The 20,031-nt window shown below is 37.4% G+C and overlaps 1 protein-coding gene across 7 annotated transcripts in view; it reads left to right on the top strand.

Moving 5' to 3' along the window:
• Positions 1-170: 170 nt before the first annotated feature.
• CDKL3 (cyclin dependent kinase like 3) overlaps positions 171-20,031 on the top strand; it is a 73,387-nt gene continuing 53,526 nt past the window's right edge. For 3 of the 7 annotated variants that reach the window (XM_075996055.1, XM_075996050.1, XM_075996053.1), the window contains exons 1-3: positions 2,860-3,021; positions 3,808-4,021; positions 7,460-7,654. In XM_075996055.1, coding sequence (XP_075852170.1) covers positions 3,830-4,021; positions 7,460-7,654 — 387 coding nt within the window. In that variant the 5' untranslated portion in view covers positions 2,860-3,021; positions 3,808-3,829. Of the gene's footprint in view, positions 439-2,859; positions 3,044-3,807; positions 4,022-7,459; positions 7,655-20,031 lie in introns of those variants that run through there. The other 4 variants (XM_075996052.1, XM_075996051.1, XM_075996056.1 and 1 more) reach the window with 4 other exon arrangements.

Here is a 20,031-nt window from a genome sequence, read left to right as displayed (position 1 = left end):
CCCTCCCTATCGCTAGTTTAGGCTCGGCGGGGGCGGGGGGGGGGAGAAGGACATATCCGGGGCCAGAGATTTCAGGGGAAGGAGGTGGGATGACGTAAGGTCACGTGACTGCCGGCAGCGTTGTCAACAATCCACCCCGGGGGGAGGGGGCGAAGTATCTAGAATCACGTGTCCCTATGACGCGTTAGAACGGGTCACGTGAGAGCGTCGCCAGGATCTGAGGTTCAGTCAGGTCTATGAAGCCGGTGGCTAAGTTTGCCGGGTTGAGGGCGTGATATTCCTTTATTAGTTGTTCCCCGTTTCTCCCCGGTATAGGGACATTACCGAAGAGATCGTGGCAGAGCAACAGCTTCTTTTGCATCTGTTTTCTTTAAAACGGAACTCCAAATAATTTGGACTTTACTGCCCTCTGGTTGGTTCCATGGCTTACCAACTCTGGTATGTGGGGCAGGGAGGTCGAGTGGAAAGTTCGCGATCATCTAATGCAGCATTGAATGTTGAGGCCCAGATAAAGTTAAATCTGAAATGCTTCCTTACGGTCACCAAAGCTTTTCTGCTTTGCAGTGGGGTTTCCGGGATTGGAAATTCTGGGCGGCAAAGATGAAAGAATAGAGAGTGCCCAAGATTTGTTTGAAGTCCCCACAGAATTAATGAATTATTTTTCCTTTATGGGTCTGTTTTCGTTTGAAAAGATGTTGTCAGTCTGTGGATCTGCCTGTGTGGCGGGTACCACTGTATTTGTCAAGAAATGGGTTGCGATCTTGAGAGCATATCCATGAGTGGTTAGTTGCCAAGAAACCTACAAATATGATTCAGACAGTGGGGGGAGAGATCGTGCTGACAAGAGTGGGGGTTATAACTCTAGCCTAAGATAACTCAGGTTTTCTACACTAGCAAGTAAGATACAAATGGGCCCTCCCACCAGGGGGCTTAGCTCAGAGGTGTTGACACCCTCATTCTCAACTTTTCCACTAGTCACTGGATTCCTTCTTTCTCTTGCCGTCTTCAGGACTTTGTTGGTCGGGAGGCCACTGAGCACATTTGTATCCATTTGGGGAATTCTTCAGCTCAACAGGAAAAGAGAGTGGAATGAGGACCTTATCATTGCCCCAAGGTTGTCCTTGGTTCCATAGAAGCAGAAAGGTTTAATCTTTTGTGCTTTCCTTGTACCTCTGTTTCTTCAAATACTGACTTCCATCGCTTGCATTTATATGACTGCCTTGGTGATCAAGTTAGCCAGGCCTAACCCTTGATAGGTCCTGCTGTGCATTCACAATGTGATTGTCTAAGTCAAAAGCTGAATATTCTTTTTTTTGCCTTGCTGCCATAGCAATCCTAATTCTCCCCATAGGAAGACTTATGTGTAGGGTTACATGCAGTGAAATGCTAAATAGAAACTATAGTTTTTAAAAAATCCCTGTGTCATTTATCTAGCAATTTATAATTGTGGAAAGTGACGGTTTATGATTTTCTAAAATGAGATACTTTTGACTAATTCAGTGAATGTACTTCCTAAAGTCTTAAAGTAGTGTACTAGCAAGAATCACTGGCTCTCCTGGTCACCAGGCCTGCCATGACCTATTTGTAGAAAGAATAATTTTAAAGCTCTTTAATTGCATTCTTTAGCTTCAGATTGTGAGCTCACTAAGGGCAGGAACTCTGGTTTATGCATTGTCCCTTATAAATATTCAACTCAAAACAAATATTTAATAAATATGCTTACAGCCAGTCTGGGTCCACTGTAAGATTTACTATGACATTCTTATTTATAGATTGTATTTTATAGTGTAGTTGAGTAACTTTTCGAAAAGAAAGACAACTCTGATTATTTTGGTTGATAAACCAAAATCACGACCACTTCTCCTTTCTCTCATGCTACCCTATCAATATAACCCCTAGCAGCATAGTAGACACACTTGGGAAGCTCTTAAAATACCAATTTCTCTACCGTATCCCAATTAAACAGGATCTCTGGGGGATGGGCCCTTTGAAAACTGCCCAGATGTGATTTTAATATGCATGCTGGAGTGGGATCCATTGGACTAGAGTTTATTGGATAATGATTCCCTTTCTCTTATTTAGGGGAAGCACTGCGAGATTTGGTCTTTTACGTTTAACTCATTTTACAGAAAAATAAATTACGCTTCAATAAAAACAGCACTCCATGGGCACCTGCTCTAGTGATAGCCTTATTCATTTGAGGCTGTCACTCCAGTCGAATCCTGTGTCTACTTACACAGTTAGACATCGGCCTTTCTTTTCCCTTGTACATCACTCCGATTGTGGAGGAATCCTTTCAATTACGTGCTTTCCTAGGGAGAGAGATTTAGAGTTTTGACATGTAGTGAGGATCTTTTAAAAAAAGATTACTAGGAGTTGGAAAAATTTTAAAGGCATATAGCAGGTGTTTATGAAAAGTTCTTGAGAACCATCTCATCCCCGTTTTAAGGACTGCTGAGGTCGAACTCATGTTTTAAGGGTTATTAATGTAGGTAGGTAATTTAGAAAATTGTAATCGCACGAGAGACTTCCTTGGACATCTCGCTTTACAAACTCTGTTTAATGACACCTGCCATTCTTTAAGGACTCAGTGCAAGTGGCTGGTGTTCTCCAACCTGGGAACATCAGGCAGGGACAGAACAGGCCTCCGCCTCGCTTTTCCTTCCCTAGCGGATTTGCTGTCACTCGGGCCGCGGCCAAAATGTGGATGGCCCCGTCCCCATTCAGAATGTGAGGCGGCTCGAAGTGCGACAGCAACCTGCCATCTACTCTCACTCAGTACCCACCTGCAGCTTGGTTTCACTTTCCCTTCCGGGTCGGGACCCTGCGGGTGTTCCGGTCTTGCACGCTAGGGCCTGAGCGCCGGCGCCTCCTCCGCCGTTTCCATGGTAGCGGGCGGCGCGGAGGGAGCTGGCGCGGTAGCGTCGGGCCGCGTTGCCTGACTGGGACTGCGCGGGAGCCAGGCCGGCGGGACTGCAGCATGGGCTGAGGCGTCGGCCGCCGGGCGAGGGCGCGACGCCGGTCCGCGATCCGAGGACTTCGGGTTTGAGGAGCGGGAGGGGCCGAGGCTTTTCCAGGACCTGGGCCTGTGAAGTGGGCTGGTGCTGGAGTGCTGGAACCTCTTACTTGAAGAGCACGGCGGGATGTGTGGGGACACCTCGCTTAATGGATGGTGACAAGTAGTGAGGGCGTCTCACTACTTAATGGGAGTGACCCAGACGGCAGGAGCATCCCTAAGTTCTCTTGAGGGTTGGAGCCTGACAAGAGCACCTTACTGCCAGGCTGGCGGTTTCCAAAGATAAAAAGGCTCTGTGGAAAAGATTCCCATTATTTCTGTTTTTTAATATTTGAAAGTATGGGGGCCGGGCGCGGTGGCTCACGCCTGTAATCCTAGCACTCTGGACGGCAGAGGCGGGCAGATTGCTCAAGGTCAGGAGTTCGAGACCAGCCTGAGCAAGAGAGAGACCCGGTCTCTACTAAAAATAGAAAGAAATTAATTGGCCAACTAAAAATATAGAGAGAAAAAAATTAGCAGGGCATGGTGGCGCATGCCTGGTACTCGGGAGGCTGAGGCAGGAGGATTGCTTGAGCCCAGGAGTCTGAGGTTGCTGTGAGCTAGGCTGACGACATGGCACTCTAGCCCAGGCAACAGAGTGAGACTCTGTCTCAAAAACAAACAAACCAAAAAAAAAAAACCTCACAAATATTTGAAAGTGTGGGTTAATTGAGGATATGCATTATCCAGCTTGAATAAATGAAAGTATAAATGTTTAACAATTTTCCTTTTCTTTCCTTATTTCTATGAAGAAGTGGAAACCCAGTTTGAAAAATGGAGATGTATGAAACCCTTGGAAAAGTGGGAGAGGGAAGTTACGGAACAGTCATGAAGTGCAAACATAAGGATACTGGACAGATAGTGGCCATTAAGATATTTTATGAGAAACCAGAAAAATCTGTCAACAAAATTGCAGCAAGAGAAATAAAGTTTCTAAAGGTTTGCTTCTTTTGCCTTAATTGCTCTGTAAGTCAAAAGAAAAACTTTTATGGAATAAAAAATTGTATAAAATAATATTTCGGCTAACACACGTACTAAGACAACGTAATAGAAAAATAAATGTGGTACACTATGGCATTGCCTACATTTTGTAGTTTTATACTGATACAAGATGTATATGCTTTTGTGTAATGTAACAAAAGCTAAACCACTATTATGAAATAATTATTCAGAAATATTCAAGTATAATACTTAATAACAATGTGTACTTTGTACAAGGCATTGTGCTAGATGCTGAGACTATAAGTAGGTAAAAGACAGTTCTTGCCCTTTAGAACTTCAATTTAATCATAAAAACAGGAGGGTATATAAAAATAATACTGAATAAAAAGTGCTCATAACAAATGCTAAGTGATCAACACAAAGTCCTATTGGGCAGGGAAGATTTCTTGGAAGAAATGGGATGTGAATTTGGCTTTAAAGGATGTGTAAGATTTACATAGAGGAAGAGACTATTGTGTTTCAGATTAGGGGAACCACATAGGCTAAAGCAGGACAAGGGACAAAGAGCAGAGTGGAAAGGAAAGAGCAGAGACATTTTTGCTTATAGAATTTTCCGTTCAGAATTAGAAAGAGGTGAGATTAAAACAGTAAATTGGAGGTAGATTTTAAAGTCTTGTATTTTAGGCTAAGAAGTCAAAACTTGGTTTTGTAAGAGGTGGAAAATCAATGAAGGTTTTGAATTCAGTGTAAAGAAACTCTGTAAATATTAATCTAGCACTATGTGCTAGTGCTAATCTATTTATGTAAAATAGATTGGAGAACTAAGAGTAAAAATAGGTCCACTTTGAGTTTGATTCAGGAATCTTGGTAAATGTCGTGAGGTCCCTTGCTAGAATACAGCAATATGAATGGAAGGTAAACTTGCAACGTGGTATATTGCAAAAGAAGACATGAAAGAGTGTAGAAGGATAGGGAAAGGCAGGAGTCAAAGGTTCGGTGATTTCTACAATTGATGGAAATATGAAAGACTTGAGGTTGGTCCAAGTGCAGTGTGTTTACAACTAATTGATCACAACCAGTTACAGATTCCTCTGTTCCTTCTCCCAGTGCTTCACTTGACCAGAAAAAAAAAAAAAATGAAAGACTTGAAAGAGACGTGGTTTGGATACTAGTTCAATTTTAGAAATGTTGAATTTGAGGTGACAGGAAGACATTTAAGTAAAGATGACCAGTAGGCTTTTAGAGATGGGAAATAACATCAGGAAACATTAGAGCAGAAGGTAGAATCATGTGTAGGTGTGACAGGTCAGGTGAAAGAAATGAGTGTGGAGTAAGGAGCATTTACATTCCTTGGGGATTGGGTACAAAACTATTGATTTTAAAAATATTTAATATGTATTCTGTTTATTGGAATCTAGGTGCTTTAAGGTTTATGATCTTAATTAGATGTTTTATGTGCGATGATGTAAACAGATGCTTTTGTTCATCTTTATTGGATAAAAAAGTAATATTTTCTTTCTAAATGTATATTAGATGTGATGGATCCATTTGCTTTCTAAATAGACTATATTAGGCATCTGAGGATTATTGGAACTGCTCTATTTCTAGACAATGAAATGGAAAGTTAAAGTCAGTAAAGATGTTATGATTTTGTGAAAGATATCAGTTCCTGTCCTGATGACCTAAAACATAAGAATGCTGTAAGACAACTCTTGTTCACCAAAAGTGAAAATCTGATTAGAAGGAGATTTTTTCCCAATTATCTCTTGCTCTTTCTTCAACTGTTGCACTTAAACTGATTTTTTTCTACTTAATCATTTTTTAAAAATAAGCAGTGTATGGCAAGAACACAGAAATGAACTTGAAAATATATTTTACTATTACAACTATTATGCAAATTATTTTAAGATATCTTAACTATTCTCATTGGCTTTTCATAAAATTTTTAATTTGATATAATCCAATTCCACTAGACAGATTTATTGGATTAGTTAATATTCTTAGTCTAAAAAGATTGTCAAAATGACTTAATTTGAACTAAATTTTTATCTGTTCGAATTTCATTAAAAATAAATTATAGTTAAAGTAATTAGTGGGAATATCTGCAGAAACATTGTTAGTAATGGAGAAAAAAATTAAACATCTTGAAGAGGGGTAATGGAGCATTTCTAGGGATTTCATTTCATGGTTTATCAGAGAAAGTAGTATACCTGATTCCTCATTCCTGGATAAATCTTCCCTAATGCTTATTAACTCACATTAACCCTTTACTGCTTTCACTGCTTTTGCCTTTAAAGTAAACACTGGCCAGGAAACTAGTAATTTTCCTTAGGTGAATGATTGATATGGTGGTGTCCAAAAGCAGTCAGTTCTTTTCACTGCTGCCAATGTGCTGTTGCTGTAGCACTCTGGCATCTTGCCAACCAGGGAAATTGGGAGCAAAAAAGAAAAGGAATCTGGTATTATATTTTGGTATGTTTTTCTACGAGTCATGTTTTAAGGACTTTAGTCTCAGAGAAGTAGACAAATTGACATTGTGCCATTAGAATAAAGACAAATATTTTTTTCATAAAATTATAGTTTTCTAATGAACCCAACATTGAAAATATACCTCTTAATTTTTAGCTAATTGGATAAATATTTTTGGTAGTTTGAAAAAAGCGGCTAAATATTTTAGAATTGCTTGTAATTAAGTCAATGTGTTGAAAAACAGAATAAGCAGCATAAAATATTAAATCTCATTTGTTTTCTGATATATGGCCATTTTTGACATTTTTAAATTATTTTAACAATGACTGTTACCAGTCTAAAAAGGTATTTAGTTTAATAGAATAGTACAATGAACGAAAATTTACCCACAAATAATTATATATTTTGTAAAGTTCTTGTGATTATAAACTGATATTTCACGTATGTGACAGTTTTCTAGATATTATAATGCTTTTTGTTATAGTCTGATGACTTTATAGTGTCTCTCTGGAACTTAAGGTCTACTTTCTAGAGTTTAGGATTAAAATTAGAGAATAATTATAATAATTTGTATAAATTCAGATCCCATACTTAATGGTATTGAAATCCATGCTCATTTGAAAATGTAAGGACCTTTTACATTTCAGATGTTAAATTTAACCATAAACCAAATTAAAAGATAGCAGATATCTCTTAACGACATACCAACTTTCATTACAGTATATTATAACTCTAAGTTTTTTTAATAAGCAATCAAATGCCAACTTGAGGTAAAGTAATACATTTCACTTTGTTCCATACATGTTGATTATGAAATGGATTAAAATTTTCTTAAAATAGGAATGTGAGTAAGTCAGTTGAAAATTTTCAGTTGAAATGCGTGGAAAAGAAGCTGAGAATATTTCTGTTTCTTTTCAAAAGTATATAGGTGTTATACGTACAAATTATTGTGCTTGAAATAATTTATTAAAAATTTGTTTCTTTTGTCAATAGCAATTTCATCATGAAAACCTGGTCAATCTGATTGAAGTTTTTAGACAGAAAAAGAAAATTCATTTGGTATTTGAATTTATTGACCACACAGTATTAGATGAGTTACAGCATTATTGTCATGGACTAGAGAGTAAACGACTTAGAAAATATCTCTTCCAGATCCTTCGAGCAATTGAATATCTTCACAATAATAATGTAAGTGCTTCATAGTAAGCCAAATTATAGGATGAATGTGAATCATAAATGCCCTTTAAATGTTGTTTTATTTTTAGGAGGGTTGCTAAAATTTTTTTTCTATATGATATTAATAGACATCCTGAAAAGGGGAGATGGGAAGCACTACCTTACAATTCAGTTGTAGAAATGAAAAACATTTATTAAGCACACAATATTGTGATTATAGGGCAGAATGAGTATGAGATGCTAAAGATAGTATCAGTGATTATGTTTACAGGGTCAGGTGTGGTGGCTCAAACTTATAATCCCAGCACTTGGGGAGGCCAGGGTGGAAGTATTGCTTGAGGCCAGGAATTTGAGACCAGCCTGGGTAACATTGCAAGACTCCATCTCTACAAAAAATTAAAAAAATTAGCCAGGTGTGATGGCATGCACCTGTAGTCCCATCTAGTAAGGAGGCTGAAACAGGAGGATCACTTGAGCCCAGGAGTTTGAGGTTGCAGTGAGCTATGATGATGGCACTGCACTCTAGCCTGGGCAACAGATTGAGATTCTGTCTCAAAAAAATAATAACAATATTTATATTTAAAGGAATCAGCAATCAACTAGAGTAACTTTTATTAGAGAAAGTACATTTAAACATTGACAATCAGAGCTGTGGCTTAATGGAGACTTGCTCAAATGAAGGAATGTTTGGAGTCAGGAACTGGAAATGAGGCCAGGGGAATAGCAAGTCAATGTAGGTGCCTTTAGGGGAAGAAAGGAGAAATAAAGTGGCTGAGAGGTGTAGTGCCTTGTCATTGAACCTATAAAAATCAAGAAAAAAGGAAAGATCAACTATTCTGATTTTTTTTGTTTTGTTTTTTTGAGACAGAGTCTCACTCTGTTGCCCAGGCTACAGTGCCATGGTGTCAGCCTAGCTCACAGCAACCTCAAACTCCTGGGCTCAAGGGATCCTCCTGCCTTAGCCTCCCAAGTAGCTGGGACTACAGGCATGCACCACCATGTCTGGCTAATTTTTTGTATATATTTCTAGTTGGCCAATTAATTTTTTTCTATTTTTTAGTAGAAAAGGTCTCGCTGTTGCTCAGGCTGGTTTCGAACTCCTGACCTTGAGCGATCTTCCTGCCTCGGTCTCCCAGAGAGCTAGGATTACAGGCGTGAGCCACTGTGCCTGGCCAACTATTCTGATTTTTAACATTGACTTTAGCATTGTTTCACAACCATTTAGCTCAGCAGGTTTTTATAGGGCTTTTATGTTCTCAACATGGCTCTACTTTCTGGAAAATTAGATACATATTTAGAAAATAACAGTAAAAGCCTCAAAAATAGTTTTATTACTTAGGTGATACAGGCACAACAACTATATATACCAGGCTTTTTTAGATTTGATATCTTAATTTCTAATCATCTGACTTCCTAATAGTGCATCTTATTTTATATTGTGAAAAATATGGGTGTGACAGGAACTGGAATTCAGATTGTAATTTCCTTGCTATCTGGATCTATGGGGAGGCAGTATGATGTGATGGTTAATAGCATACAGTCTTTGGAATCGGACTATCCTGGATTTTACTGCCGAGTTACCTGTGAAAACACATACAACTTGTGCAGTGTACAACTTGTACAAAGAAAAATGGCAGCCCTGTGACTCTGGCTTTAGGAACATTAATCTGACCTTTCTGAGCCTCATTTTCCTCATCTGTAAACTGATACTATAGTACCTCACAGATTTATTTAAAGATCAAATTAGATAGTAGCTGTAAAACATTTATACTGTGTTAGTCATATTTTAAGTACTCGATAAATAGTGCCAGTAGGGAGTCTGCAATAGTTGTGTTATCTTTGTTTAGAGCCTTGTCTATTATAAACTCTAAAAATGTTTCTTGAATAAAGGAAGACATCAGTATGGGCTAAACTGAATAGAAGACTTCAAGGAAATTAAATAGAATTTTGAATGGAGCTAGAATTTCATTAGAATATAGAGAAGAAAATACCTTCAGGTGGTATACCAGTGTGAAAATAGAAGTAGACCTGAGCAGGGGACTTCAGAGAGTGGTGACAAGTTAGTTTACAGAGACCAGGTAGAGGGAGATGAGATTGCTCAGGTGCTCTAGAGAGGGGTTTTCCAGAGCTTTGAAATTCATACCTTGGAGTTTGGACTTTTTCTCAGGAATACTGGGAAACCATTGAAGGGTTTTGAGCATTGCTGTAACAGGATGAAAACAAAATCTAAATTTATTTTGGCAAGAATAGAAGACAAGAGTGGGTGGAGACCCAGAGAGATCAAGTGAGAAGCTATTGTAACAGTCCAGATATGAGGTGGAAAGGGCTTGGACTAGGGTAGTGGGGATGGGAAGGAGAGAAAGGATAGCAAAGGTAGTTCTCAGCATCAACTGTGGAAGAGTATCTGTAGGGGGTTGGGTGACAGCAAAGTGGGAGGCCTAGACAGAAGCACCCACATTCTTTTATTCTCTTGGTATTATCTAAAACCTGGAGTAAAGTTATCCCTCTTACCTCACAGAATGTTGTAAATGTTGTGAGGTTAATTAATTACCTTTGAGAACTAAGGGAGCCATGAATGAAGTGGCTCATTAGACTAAATATTATACCCATTATCTTGGTACCTGAGTTTGGGCCTTAATGATGTAAAGTTATCTTCATATTAACAAGAATTGAGAAAATAAAACTCTATTTTCTTCATATCTCCAAATTTCAGGTGACTGATTTCTTATATAACTAAAATCTCTGAGTTACTGCCTACTAAGACAGGATACTGTGATAGCGCACGTTCTTTTTAATAAGAATTTATGAAGTCAAATACAGTTCATTACTAGAAAGCTTTTTTTTTTCCATTTGAGATGGAGTCACTCGCCTATGTTTCTTAGGTTGGTCTTAAACTCCTGGGCTCAAGTGATCTTACTGCCTCAGCCTCCTGAGTAGCTGGGACTACAGGCATGTGCCACTGTGCCCAGCAGCTTTTTATCTCCAAAAGTTTTTGTTTACCTTCTTTTATCTATTAATGAAACCACTTTCTTTTTCATATTAGCTTCTAGACAGCTCAAATGAAATTCAATATTTAATTTGAGTAACTAGCTCATTATAGGAATCTAGTCTCATTCTAGTTGTTTTTGTAATTTAAAAATTTGACCCAGTTAATATTATAGACCTCTTCAAAACCATTTTGGTCTCAAAAACCATTTTGGAAGCAGTCAGAGTGTAAATGCAAATATTTGGCCACTTACGGGAGAGAAATATTTATTTTTTCATTCATTTATTCAACATATTTATTGAGCATCAACCAATGACAGACATTGATTTTAATAGGTGCTGGGGATGCAGCCTTGAGTAAAAGATTTGGTTCCTACCCTTATGGAGCTTGTTAAATTTTATTCAACTTTCAGTAAATTTTATGAATTATGAGTAATTCTGATTAATGCCTAGGGACAGTCAAACTTCCCTAGCCCCAGTACCACTCCCTACTCTGCAAAGCCCTACTTCCCTTAATTTAGACCACTTTTGCATATTTTCTTAACTCTACAGTTGATTTTAAACTCCCACTCTTCCAGACAAGGGATTATTATTATTATTATATAAATATTTAAGAGTTGTTAACATTTTGCTCTATGTGCTATATCTATTTTCTTTTCTGCAGTAATTTAAAGTTTATTATAGGCAACCTGACATTTTATCCCTAAATACTTTATCATGTGTCTCTTTTAAAAAGAGCATTTTCATATATAACCTCAGAATCACTATTACATTTGCACAGATAATTCCTTAGTATCATGTAATACCTAATTTGTATTAAAATGTACCTAATTGTCCCTAAAATACCTTTTACAGCTGGCTTATTAGAATCAGGATCCAGTCAAGGACTGTACTTTTTGCCCATTTGGTTTTTAGGGCAAATAGGAAATTCCCAGTCTTGCAGTTTACCTCACACATCATTATTCAGCCTATTTCTGGAAGCTACTGGCTTATTTTTTCATATACACATGAACATTTAATTACATAATATCAGATTGAAAATTTTGTTAAATAGAAGCTCTGGGTGATTTAGAACCCAGGCTCTTTGAGGTTGTCAGAGGTTGTGGAGGTTTGAACTCTCTTCTTTGATGGGTGTTTAAATTCAAGCACATAGGGCTATAGAGAGCAGAGGTATTATAAATCAGATTACATTATGGAGCGTTATGTAGTCCTGGAAAGCATTCAGCTTCAAAGTTAAAGACAATCAATCTCATTGTTTGAATTCCAAGTCCAATAGTTCACACTATATACAACAATTAACTAAAAATGGATCAAAGACCTAAATGTAAGAACTGTAACTGTAAAACTCTTGAAGATAACATAGGTCAATGAATGTCTGTCACCATGCATCAGGCCATGGGTTATCAGATATGACACCAAAAACAAGGAATCAAAGGAAAAATAGACAAATTGGACTTAATCAAAATTTGAAACTTTTGTTCATCAAAGGACACCATTAGAAAGTGAAAATACAACCCACAGAATGGGAGAAGATATTTGCAAACTTTTATCTGATAAGCAATTAATATCTAGAATATATATAGAACTCTTAAAACTCAATAAAAAGACAAACCAATTTTAAAATGCACAAAGAACTTGAACAAAATTTCTCTAAAGAATATATACAAATGGCTGATAGCACGTCAAATGATGCTGAACATCATTAGTCATTACGGAAATGCAAATTGAAATCACAGTGAGATAACACCTCATACCCACTAGTATAAATGTGATTTTAAAAACAGGCAGCACGGCACTCTAACCAGGGCAACATAGTGAGACTCTGTCTCAGAAAAAAAAAGCAGACAATAACAAATGTGGGCAAAGAGGTAGAGAAATTGGAACCCTCATATAATGCTGGTGTTAATGTAAAATGGTGCAGCTGCTGTGGAAAACAGTTTGTTTCCTCAAAAAGTTAAACAAGCTGGACACAGTGGCTCACACCTGTAATCCCCGTTACATGGGAGGCTGAGGCAGGAGGATCATTAAGCCCAGGAGTCTGAGGTTGCTCTAGCCAGGGCAACAAAGCAAGACTGTGTCTCAAAAAAAAAAAAGTGTAGATGATAAAGTGCCACATTTTTGAGCAAAAACAGTGTGGTAGTACAGCACAGGATGGGCAAGAAAGTCATTAGGATAATTTCTGACTAAATACCAGTGATAATGGTATTCCCAAGGTTGGCCTGCCATTGTCCTCATCCACATGGAGCTAGGTGCATTTGATGTAATGTAAAACTAACCGTTTGATTGTGAAATGAGTTTTTTTTACAGTAACCCAATAAACAAATTCACAGGTTAATAAATAAAATTTCCCAATGCCATACAGTTTATGAGTGATGGGAGGGAGGACTAGAAGCCTTCCACCATCCCTGCTCTTTCCTTTCTACCATGCTGCCTCTCCATAGCAGATTAGTATATCTCAAAGCCTGTGGTTAGGAAATACTACAGAATGAGAAAAATGTCAGTATATTTGGGAAGCAGCCAGACAACAAATATCTGTGTGCATATTCACAGGTGTGTGTACAAATGTATATGCATGCATATATTTGCTCATCGAAATGAACAAATATGGGGATCGGAAGAAGAAAATGATAGAGAAGAGAAAGATTTCCCAAACTTCTACTGGTGTGTGTAAAACAGAAATGTAAATAAGTGAGTTTATCTTAAATCATCTCAGAATTCCAAAGTGACTTTTCAATAAATATTAATACCTTACTTACCATGCTCCCTTCTACCATAGACATTTGTACATATTATTCCCTCTTCCTGGAATTCTCTTTCCTCTATTCTGTCCTTGGTTTTCTCTGCTTAACAGTCAGATCGTAGTGCGGGTGGAAATTCCCTCAGGGATGTCTTCCCTAATCTGTTAGTGGGGCATATCTCCATTTACATTATCATAGTACCATGTAATTTTCCTTTATATCATCTTTAACAGTTGTGTTTTTATATTTGTGTTATTATATGAGTAAAGTGTGTTTCTTCCACTTGACTCTGAGATTTGTGAAGGCAAAGAACCATATCTATTTTCTTTAACAGCTTTATTTAAGTATAAGTTAAATACCATAAAATTTACCTGTTTTAACTGTACAACTCATTGATTTTTAAAGTTAATTTACTTAATAGTTCTGCAACTATCATCACAATTCAGTTATAGAACATTTTCATCCAAAAAAATTCCTCTTACTTATTTTCACTCAATCCCAATTTCTGTCCTCAGTTCCAGGCAACCAATAATCTGCTTTCTATCTTTAAAGATACATATTTTCTAGACATTTCATATAAATGGAATTATACAATATGCAGCCTTTTGTATCTGGTTTCTTTCACTTACCATAATGTTTTTCAGTTTCTCTAACATTGTCACCTGTAGCAGTACTTCATTCCTTTTTATTGCTGAATAATATTCCATTGTATGGCTATATTACATTTTGTTTATCCTTTCACCAGTTGATGGACATTTGGATTGTTTCCAGTGTTTGGCTGTTAAGAGTAATACTGCTATGAACATTCATGTACAGTCTTTGTGTGGACATGTGTTTGCAGTTCTCTTGAGTAAATGCCTAGGAGTGGAATTGCTGGATCACATGGTTAGTTTATCTTTTTTTTTTTTAAAGAAACTGCCAAACTTTTCCAAATGGCTGTATAATTTTATATCCCTACCAGCAATGGGTTCATTTTTTTTCACATCCTCCTCAATATTTGTTGTTGTCTTTTTTATTGTAGTTATTCTAGTGGGTATAAAGTAATATTCTTTTTTTTTTTTTTGAGAAGTAAAATGCTTTTATTCACAGATGACCTGATCATCTATGTAGAAAATACTATGGAATACACAACAAAGTTAACACAACTAAGAAGTTTATCAAGGTTGTGGAATACAAAATAAATATACCAAAATTGTATTTCTATGCATTAGCAACAAGCAGATATTGAAATTTTGAAATACTGTTTGTAATAGCATCAAAAGTATGAAATAATTGGGGAAAATCTGACAAAAGATGTATAAGACCTGTATAGTGAAAACTACTAAACATTAATGAGAAATATTAAATAAGACTTACACAAATAGAGAAAGATTTTTTTTTATGGATGTCTCAAAATGATGATGGAAGACCAAGGAGGATGTTACTATATTATAGAATTTTAAAAGTTGGGATTCAGAGAGTGCTTTATTTTCAAGGATAACAAAATTCTGTATGCAGTCATGGTGTTAGTTGTTAAAAAGAGTGAGAATGTCAGGGTATCCAGTGGGTGCATCTTCCTGCCCCATGTTTAGAACACTGAGGAGGAGGTTGAATGGATGTGTGGTTGGTGGGCAGGATGTGTGAAGTGGGATCTTAATGTGCTTTTTCATATCTATTTTTGCTTACATTATATACTTAGATCTTGGCATAGTACTTAGTATATAGTAGGCACTCAATAAAAATTGTGGAAGTAAAAAAGGATTAATATAGTTTGACAGATGACAGCCTTAAAGTAGTTCAACTAGAAAGGCTTATCCTAAGTTAATTATGTGGCTATTTAAGGAGGAAGACTGAGGCAGAACAAGAGCCAGGCTCAAGGACTTATGGCAATTAGTTGTATAAACAAGGAACATTCCCAGATTTCTGTTCCTGAGACATTTCCCCTTGTGCTATGATACTTTACAAGGGATGAATATATTGTCATTTGATAAATTTTTTCAATGCTGCCTTTATTCTAGGCACTGTACTGAACACTGGGGATATTGTTTAAACAAGATAGACATGCATCTTGCCCTCATGGAGCCTGTAGTCTAGTGGGAGTTTCAGACAAGGTAACAGGCAACTAAAAGTACTGCATGACAAATGCTGTGAAGAGGGAAGTGCAGATTGATGTGAACATATAGAAGGAACTTCTAATATAAACATCTAAGCTGTGCTCGCTTTGGCAGTACGTATACTAAAATTTGAATGATACAGAGATTAGCATGGCCAAAAAATTAACAAAAAAAATCTAAGCTGAGTCCTGAGGAAACAGTTGGTTAGGCAAAGTGTTCTAGGCAGTTGTCACAGCATCAACAAATGCACAGAGATGAGACAAACTCTGGGAAATTGGGAAATTAATATTCTAGAAGCTAGGGAGGGAAGGTTGAGAAGTTGAGTAGAAGCCAAATCTTATAAGCCATTTTAAGGAGTTTGAAATTTATCCTGAAGGGTATTAAGCAGAGAAGTGACATACATGATCACATGTGATTTTAAAATAGTACTGTGACTTCATTGTGAAGACTGGATTGGAGGGCATCAGAGTGAATACAGGCAGACCAGTTGATAGACTTGTGTAGTAATTTTGGTGACAGTGCTGAGGAGACCTGAACTAGGAAGAGAAGGAGATAGGTTAAGATAGTGAATGGAAAGCTTCGGGCTTCAGCCATGGGATCAGTGTTAGTTCTATACACTGAAATAATGGATTGTTGAGAACCAGTAGGTTTGGGTGAGAAGATGATGTGTTTATTAATAGTTTGGGGTTTGCTGAATTTGAGGAGCCTGTGGTCAGGTTTGTGGGATTTCTTACAGACTTTCACTTCTTTTGAAAACCAGAAGTATCTCAGAGACAGAAATTTAGAAATCATTGGTATAGAGATAATTACCAAAGCTGTAAGACTAGATGAATCATGTATAAAAATTAACTAGAGATAGATTAAAGACTTAAATGTAAGATTATAAATTATAACACTATTAGAAGAAAATGAGAAAATCTTCATAATATTGATCTGGGCAATGATTTTTTGGATACAAACATCAAAACACAAGCATCAAAAGTAAAAATAGATTACATTAAACTAAAAATCTTCTGCATATTCAAGGAAACAAAAGAGTGAAGAGACATCCCACAGAATGGAAGAAAATATTTGCAAACTATACATCAGAAGGGGTTAATGTCCAAAATATGTAAGAAACTCAAACAACTCAATAGTAAGAAAACAACCGAATTAAAAAATGAGCAAAGAAGGCTGGGCACAGTGGCTCACACCTGTAATCCTAGCATTTTGGGAGGCCAAGGTGGGAGGATCACTTGAGCCTAGGAGTGCAAGACTAGCTTGGCCAACAGTGAGACCTTGTCTCTACAAAAAATTTTAAAACTCTAGTTGGCCATGGTGGCATGCACCTGTGGTCACAGCTGCTCAGGAGGCTGAAGTGGGAGGATCAGTTGAGCCCAGGAGTTCAGGGTTACAGTAAGCTATGATTGTGCCACTGCATTCCAGCCTGAGCAACAGAGGTCTCAAAAAAAAAAAAAAAAAAAAGCCAAAGGATCTAAATGGACTGGATATTTCTCAAAAGAAGACATACAGGCCGGGCGCGGTGGCTCACGCCTATAATCCTAGCACTCTGGGAGGCCGAGGCGGGCAGATTGCTGGAGATCAGGAGTTCAACACCAGCCTGAGCAAGAGCGAGACCCCATCTCTACTATAAACAGAAATAAATTGATTGGCCAATTAATATATATAGGAAAAAAAATTAGCCGGGCATGGTGGCACATGCCTGTAGTCCCAGCTACTTGAGAGGCTGAGGCAGGAAGATTGCTTGAGTCCAGGAGATTGAGGTTGCTGTGAGCTAGGCTGACGCTACGGCACTCACTCTAGCCTGGGCAACAAAGTGAGACTATGTCTCAAAAACAAAAAAATAATAATAATAAAAAGAAGACATAAAAATGGCCAACATAACTAATCAGCAGAGAAATGCAAATCAAAACTACAATAAGATTTCATCTCACCCCAGTTAAAATGGCTTTTATCGAAAAGATGGGCAATAACGAATGCTGGAGAGGATATGGAGAAAGGGGAACCTCATACACTGCTGGTGGGAATGTAAATTAGTGCAACCGCTGTGGACAACAGTATGGAGGTTCCTCAGAGTAGGATCCAGCACTCCCACTCTGGGTATATATCCAAAAGAAAGGAAATCAGTATATTGAAGAGATATCTGCACTCCCATGCTTATTGCACAGTAGCTAAGATGGAATCAACCTAAATGTCCGTTAATGGATGAATGGATAGGAAAATGTTGTGTATATACACAGTGGAATGCTATTCAGCTATAAAAAGGAATGAAATCCTGTCATTTGCAACAATATGGATAGAACTTGAGGACATTATGTTAAGTGAAACAAGTCAGACACAAAAAGACAAATGATCACGTGTTCTCACTCAGGTGAGAGCCAAAAAAAAAAAAAAAAAATCGATAGAGACTAGAAAGAGGGTTACCAGAAGCTGGGAAGGATAGTGGGCGGGTGGCGGGGGAGGTATAAAGAAGGGATGTTTAATGGGTACAAAAATACAGTTAGATATAATGAATAAGATCTAGTAGTTAGTAGCTCAATAGGATGACTATAGTTTTAGCAACGATTTATTGTATATTTTTAAATAACTAAAAGTCAAATTGGAGTGTTCCTAACACAAAGAAATGATAAATACATGAAATGATGGATACTCCAATTACCCTGATTCTATCAGTACACATTATATTCCTCTATCATGACATAACATGTATCCCAAAAGTATGTATAACTATTATGTATCATAATAATTAAAAATAAATTTTATTAATAAAAATGGGCAAATAGACATTTCGCAAAAGAAGACAAATGACCAAAAGGTATGTGAAAAAATGCTTAAAATCACTAATCATCAGAGAAGTGAGAATTAAAACCTCAAGATACCATCTCATACCTGTTAGAATGGCCATTATCTAAAAGCTAAAAGAGGCAGGGAATGGTGGCTCATGCCTGTAATCCCAGCACTTTGGGAGGCTGAGGCAGGAGGATCACTTGAGCCCAGGAGGTCAAGGCATCAGTGAGCTATGTATGTGTGTACCACTGCACTCCAACCTGGAAGACAGACTGAGATCCTGTCTCTAAAAAGAATGTTTAAAAGGTGGAAGATGAATTTTGGAGAGGATATAGAAGAAAGGAAACCTTTGCACACTGTTAGTGGAATAGTAAATTATATAGCCATTAAGAAAAACAGTATGGAGGTTCTTCAAAAAATTAAAAATAGAACTACCATATGATCCAGCATTTCACTACTGGGTATATGTTCAAAGGAAATGAAAGCAGTGTGTCAAAACAGATATTTGCACTCCCATGTTTACTGCAGCACTATTCAGAACAGCCAAGATATAGAATCAACCTGTGTCCATCAAGGATGAATGAAGAAAATATGGTATGTATACACAATGGGATGTACTATTCAGCTATAAAAAATAAGAGAATCCTGTCATTTGCAACAACATGGATGAACCCAGAGGACATTATGTTAAGTGAAATGAGTCAGGCACAGAAGGATAAATACTGGATGATTTCACCCATATATGGAACCTAAAAAAGTTGAACTCATAAAAGTAGGCAGTATGGTGGTTACCAGGGGTTGAGGAGGCGGGTGATTGGGGAGATGTTGGTCAAAGGACCATTTCATTGTATAAAATGGTGATGACAGTAATGTATTGTAATCTTGAAAATTGCTAAGAAAATAGATTTTTAAGTGTTCTCACCACAAAAAAATAAGTATTTAAAGTAATACATATGTTAATTGATTTAGCCATTCCATGGTATATACATAGATATTTCAAAACATAATAAATAGGCCGAGCATGGTGGCTCATGCCTGTAATCCCAGCACTCTGGGAGGCAGAGGCGGGCAGATCATTTGAGCTCAGGAGTTTGAGACCAGCCTGAGCAAGAAGAGCAAGATCCCCATCTCTACCAAAAATAGAAAAAATTAGCCAGGCATGGTGGCGCGTGCCTGTAGTCCCAGCTACTCGGGAGGCTGAGGCAAAAGGATTGCTTGAGCCCAGGAGTTTGAGGTTGCTGTGAGCGAGGCTGACACCACAGCACTCCAGCCTGGGCAACAGAGTGAGACTCTATTTCAAAAAAACCCCAAAATATAATACATACATAAGCATATAATAAATATATACAATTTTAATTTATCAAAATAAGTAAAATACTACAAATAATAATTGAAACAAAAGAGTAGATATTGAAATGGAGCAGCCAATAGGTGGGAAAAAGCCCAAGAGAATGTGTTGTCCCTGTAACCAAATGACAAAAGTGGTCCAAGAAAAAGAGTAAATGAGATAACCAGAAAGCAATGTCTGAGAAGAGAGGAAAGCCTAAAACCAAGACCCTGCATTTAAAGGACAGACAGAGAAAGAGGAACTGCCAGGTAGATGGAAGGAGACTGGGAGAATTTTAAGTCTCAGAAACCAGGAATGGTGGAGTAGTTGGAAATATTTTTACACTAAGAAATAAAGATATGGATCGAGAAGTGTCTATTGATGTTTCGAAAATGTAGATGTCTTTGGCTAGGGAAATTTAATGCAGTGTGGAAAAAGAAGATGAGATGGCATTATCTT

The sequence above is a fragment of the Microcebus murinus genome, chromosome 21 (assembly GCF_040939455.1).
Source record: "Microcebus murinus isolate Inina chromosome 21, M.murinus_Inina_mat1.0, whole genome shotgun sequence".
NCBI lineage: Eukaryota > Metazoa > Chordata > Mammalia > Primates > Cheirogaleidae > Microcebus > Microcebus murinus.
This window is presented reverse-complemented; position numbering and strand designations above follow the sequence as displayed.